The sequence below is a fragment of the Austrofundulus limnaeus genome, unplaced genomic scaffold, assembly GCF_001266775.1.
Source record: "Austrofundulus limnaeus strain Quisiro unplaced genomic scaffold, Austrofundulus_limnaeus-1.0 Scaffold286, whole genome shotgun sequence".
Lineage (NCBI taxonomy): Eukaryota > Metazoa > Chordata > Actinopteri > Cyprinodontiformes > Rivulidae > Austrofundulus > Austrofundulus limnaeus.
The window spans coordinates 5,106-10,065 of record NW_013952688.1 but is presented as its reverse complement, the minus strand read 5'-3'; the positions used below and the strand labels follow the sequence as shown (position 1 = coordinate 10,065).

At 40.7% G+C, this 4,960-nt stretch overlaps 1 protein-coding gene across 1 annotated transcript in view; it reads left to right on the top strand.

The window, feature by feature from the left end:
• Window positions 1-4,960, top strand: part of mycbpap (mycbp associated protein) — a gene marked incomplete at its 5' end in the record, with an annotated part of 32,949 nt that overhangs the window by 22,971 nt on the left and 5,018 nt on the right. The window contains 1 exon segment of the mRNA XM_014021301.1: window positions 4,200-4,379. Coding sequence (XP_013876755.1) covers window positions 4,200-4,379 — 180 coding nt within the window.

The following is a 4,960-nucleotide window of genomic DNA, read 5'->3' as shown; positions in this document are numbered from 1 at the left end:
CTCCAGCAGTCTGTCAGAGGACCTACTTATAACTTTTAGACACGCTTAACATGTTGCTCTAGACTAGAGTCTAGACTATTCTGACATGGTGGCAAGGTAGACAAGTCAAGATTAGTTGACTTCTGAAAAGTTTCATCCTTCCCTCCACATTTGGTTAGCAGGTTCATGTACCTCATTTTGTTAACGTTTGTGATTCTCTGATTACCATTTTTACAAACCACTGGCTCAAAAGGATGTAACACAATGAGACACAAGACAAAAATATGGACTTAACTAAAAAAGGGTTTATTAAAACTAAAGAGTTGTTATGGCACCAGATCCATTATCTGTGTCATTCTTGAAGCATTCTTGGAAAAGTAATGAACGTGTTCCAGACCGTGTAAATTTTAACAAAATACTTTGTCTGAAAAAATTTCCACAAGCAAAATACAAAAAAATGAAAATAAAAATTCATTTTCTACAATTTTTTATACTATTTTCAGCAATACACAGCTAGCACAGTCAAAAAACTGTACCAATCTGTGCTTCTGTAATCTTTATCAGTCTCTTTTTTATTCTTAAACATATCAAGGCTAAACAGGAAGTAACACTTTCAAAATAAAATCTGAATTTCACAATAATGGCAACATAAGCTCTTGTTTACTTACTGCTAACAGTAAAATTTAAAGACAGAAGATATTAGTACAAATATAACTTGTGAATCCTCATTTATGGCTCTAACAAGAGTAGTTGTGGAAGGAGGCCACCAATCAAGCCACATCCAGGCAGAGGRAGGACAAAGCAAGACCYCTGTTCCTCTTACAGGAAGGGTGTCACCCACTTACGTAGGTCAGTCATACCTGCAGATGGTTGGCATGATTGCAGGTGAGGTGTGTTTGTGAACAGACCAACATACACGCATAATGCCATACAAAGCACAAGTGAACTTATCACTCACAGAAGAGTGAATCATCTACTTCCCATTTGTCTCCAAACTGACCAAATGCCTCAGTAAGCCTCACTGTTCTGAAGGAACTTTATGCCTTTAACTTTCCATTTGCCCCTAACAGTTCTATACATACTGTAGAGATATGTAGACCTAGCAGAGCAGAGTAAATTTCAGTTCTGAGACATCTCTGTACCTCTGTGCAAGGTAATGACATAAACTGTAATGCTGACTCTTAAAAAGGTGGGCTATTGTAGTGCTGACCGTCCCCACCCCTGCACGTTGGCCCCGCACGTGGTTGTGCACCTCCGAAATTTTGAAACTCCACAAAGGCTCTGCGCGCCTTTCAAAGAGCTTGTTCGTCATGCCTTTGCTCTCCTATTTACATTTCACACGTTATAAAGTGTACTTCCACGGGTCCTTTTGGAGAAACCTACAACAATGTAAGCGCCAAGTATAAACACCTCCACCGCTGACGAGGGTGCGCGCCCGCCCTCTGCGACTACCCAAAGCGCGACTATAACCAAGTCTTAATACTGCACACATTATTGTTCTCTGAAAGCACGTTTGAGCATGTTAAAAGAAGGCCTCCATCCAYGACTTCTGATCTGCCAGAGGCAGTGTCAACACAGAATGGGCTGTTTGCCCATTTAGCAGTACTGTGTTCTGAAAGAAAGGTGGCTCAGTTGGTAGAGCTGATGCAATGATATCAGCAAGAAGGTTGCTCGTTCAAATCCTGGTCAGGGAATCTTTCTGGGTAGAGGTTGCATGTTCTCTCTGTGCAACATGAATGTTAGGTTAATTGGTAACTAACTCTAAACTGTCCCTAGGTGTGAGTGAGAAAGTGAATGGTTGGCTGGTTGGTCTTTTTGGGGCCCGGACTTGTGACCTGTCAAGGCTATACCCTGCCCCTCGCACAGTGACTGCTGGGTCACCAGTGACACCCATGACCTTGAAAGGAAGAAGCGGGTATACTGTTTATAATGGATGCGTAGATGTCTTCTGAAAGAGTATGCCTTATCCCTCAAGCTTTGATGCAGATTCTTGGAACAGCTTTTCATCNGCCAGAGGCAGTGTCAACACAGAATGGGCTGTTTGCCCATTTAGCAGTACTGTGTTCTGAAAGATGGCACGGTGGCTCAGTTGGTAGAGCTGATGCAATGATATCAGCAAGAAGGTTGCTGGTTCAAATCCTGGTCAGGGAATCTTTCTGGGTAGAGGTTGCATGTTCTCTCTGTGCAACATGAATATTAGGTTAATTGGTAACTAACTCTAAACTGTCCCTAGGTGTGAGTGAGAGAGTGAATGGTTGGCTGGTTGGTCTTTTTGGGGCCCGGACTTGTGACCTGTCAAGGCTGTACCCTGCCCCTCGCACAGTGACTGCTGGGTCACCAGTGACACCCATGACCTTGAAAGGAAGAAGTGGGTATACTGTTTATAATGGATGCGTAGATGTCTTCTGAAAGAGTATGCCTTATCCCTCAAGCTTTGATGCAGATTCTTGGAACAGCTTTTCATCCTTTCCCTAATATTTTCAGCACCTATATACATGTATATGAGTGACTCTGTCAAAAAATGTTGAGCAGCTTTGAAGACGGTGTGGAGATAATCTGACTGCAATTGCAGAAAAGACAAAGTGACCAAAAGACTGGAAATAGTTCCTATCAAATAAGGATAATAAAAAAATGAATGTACCAAGGTGGTCAGAACACACGTCAGTAATGGTATGTTGGTACAAGCAAGGAAAATTGAATTGTTGCATACATGTTACAGGGCTAGTTCAATTCTTCCTACCAGTAATGTGTTCTGCTCTRCTACGTCTACCTACACAGGATGTGACAGTACAAGTGCCTTTAAGGGACAAGGGAAAGTGAAAGGCATGAAGCTCCTTCAGAACCTTGAGGTGTACCAAGAAGCATTTGATAGGTTTGGAGACAAATGGGACATAGATGRTTCACTCTTACGTGTGTTMGAAGTTTACKTGTGCTCTGTATGGTATACTGTTGTCGCAAAAGCAGAAACACGTCRGAATAATWCGAGAAGAATCTGCGTATATGAAAATCAGATATGATTTAATTGTGAGCAACAATCGACACAGAACTGAATCAGTAAGGTTCTGCATGCTTGCTACTGGACGCGTCAGCAGAACACAGCCAATAATATACATCATACCARCACCATGTGTCAGTTTACAACCAATCACAGATCGCCAAAGTACTGTTCAGCCAATCACAGACTCCCACCAGTCCACTGTGGAGTCGTCCAGGAACTATCAGAAAGATAAAGCGATGGACAGTGTCAAGGGGAAAACAGATATAAATAATTAGTCCATGACATATACCATTGGACATAAAGCTGTTTTAAATTGATACATTATTTCTCAAATTTTATATTAATTCTTTAGAACTGGTTGAAGTTCAAGCTGTTCAAAGAATAATTCTGTGAAAGCTTTTCAAATTCAACAAACACTTTCTGGATGTTTACCAATGGTCTTATTTGTTACGTTTTGCATGGTGACCCACCCTAGCCCATGGACTAAGTCCAATCCAATAGATGTTAGGAACTTACTGTGAATCTTTCTTTGATATTTGTCTTTATGAACCATRATCCCTGTGTATTTACATGTTCCACTAAACCTGTGCACTCTGTTTGCACTTTTGTATTTAAAAAAAAAGTCTTTCTGTACAAAAGTTTGTCACCCTGCAAGGTTATTCTGGTAGTTTAGCAACCATGGCCATTCAGTTTCTGAGGAGCTTGTTGAAAGAGATAACTTGCAAAACATGTCACTCGTATTGATTATTTTCAACACACAAGGTTGTTTTCCTGCTCTCACCCACCATGTTCCTTTTCTCAATGGTATTCAAAAACTAGATTTGAGAGAATCAGTTTTAAAGAAAATGAAAGGATGAACATCTGATCTAGCCTTCAACTTGTTAACTCAATAATTCTCACTTAATTGTAACGCACCATCATACACGAAGCGTTGAACTGAGGACAGTTTGAGCTACTCATATTTTTGCTGAGTGATTTTCTGTGTCGTGGATGAGTCACAGGTAAGGTACGGTCTGTTACTCATATTTTGCCATGGAAACAGAACASAGAGTGAAAATGTGCACCTGCTCTCCGACAACATGCCAAGGTGTGAAAATAATGGCACCTGCATCGTTCCAAGCCACCTCTGACAGATGCATGCTGAAACTACACAAACACAATGCTGCTTCCTCAGTAAATTACAGTTGTGTTTAATTTCTACTCTGCATCCAAACTTCTGTAGGCGATCAAAGGAAATGTTAAAAGTAAGGATGATGCAGGGAGTAGCTCCAGCAAACTGCGAATGAAGGGGTCTGCCTCAGTGACCGAAATGTCCTCAAAAGCCGTTACGTCCCGACCCCCTGATGTCCAAAGAGTAGACCCTGAGATGATGAGAAGATACTCAAATGCCCTGCAAAACAAGGCAAGTCATTTTATTTTTCACTTTGCTGGAAAAATTACATTTGCTTCTGCCCTATTCAGCTGTTTACTGAAGTTTGAGGAAATACTGGAACCATAGTGCCATGAGTATTATCTCAGTGTTTGACAACAACGCATGCTTAGAAAACAGGACTGAATCAACTGGGTAATTATCCGCAGACGTGACGAAGACACGTTGCAATTTGCTAAAAGTCCTTGAGATAATGTTACATTAAATGATCTGCCGTTGTTTATCACCCATTCCTTTGCACAGAGAGAGTGGGGGTTAAAACTTGCACTGGAAGCAGCTGTCAGGAAAGCTGGTCTCATTGCACAGGGTTCCTGCAGATCCTTATAAAGTCTTAAAAGTCATTGAATTCATCAATCCAAAATTAAGGCCTTAATTAGCCTTAAAATGTCTTAAATCAATATTTCAGAAGTCTTAAAAATGTCAACACATTGTAAGTAAGATGACTAATTCATTTGAAATACTAAAATCATTGGTAAAAAATTTTTTTAAAATGTTCACATGCAGACATTCCCTTTGACATCACTTCCTGTTGCATCACATGCAAATATCTCAAC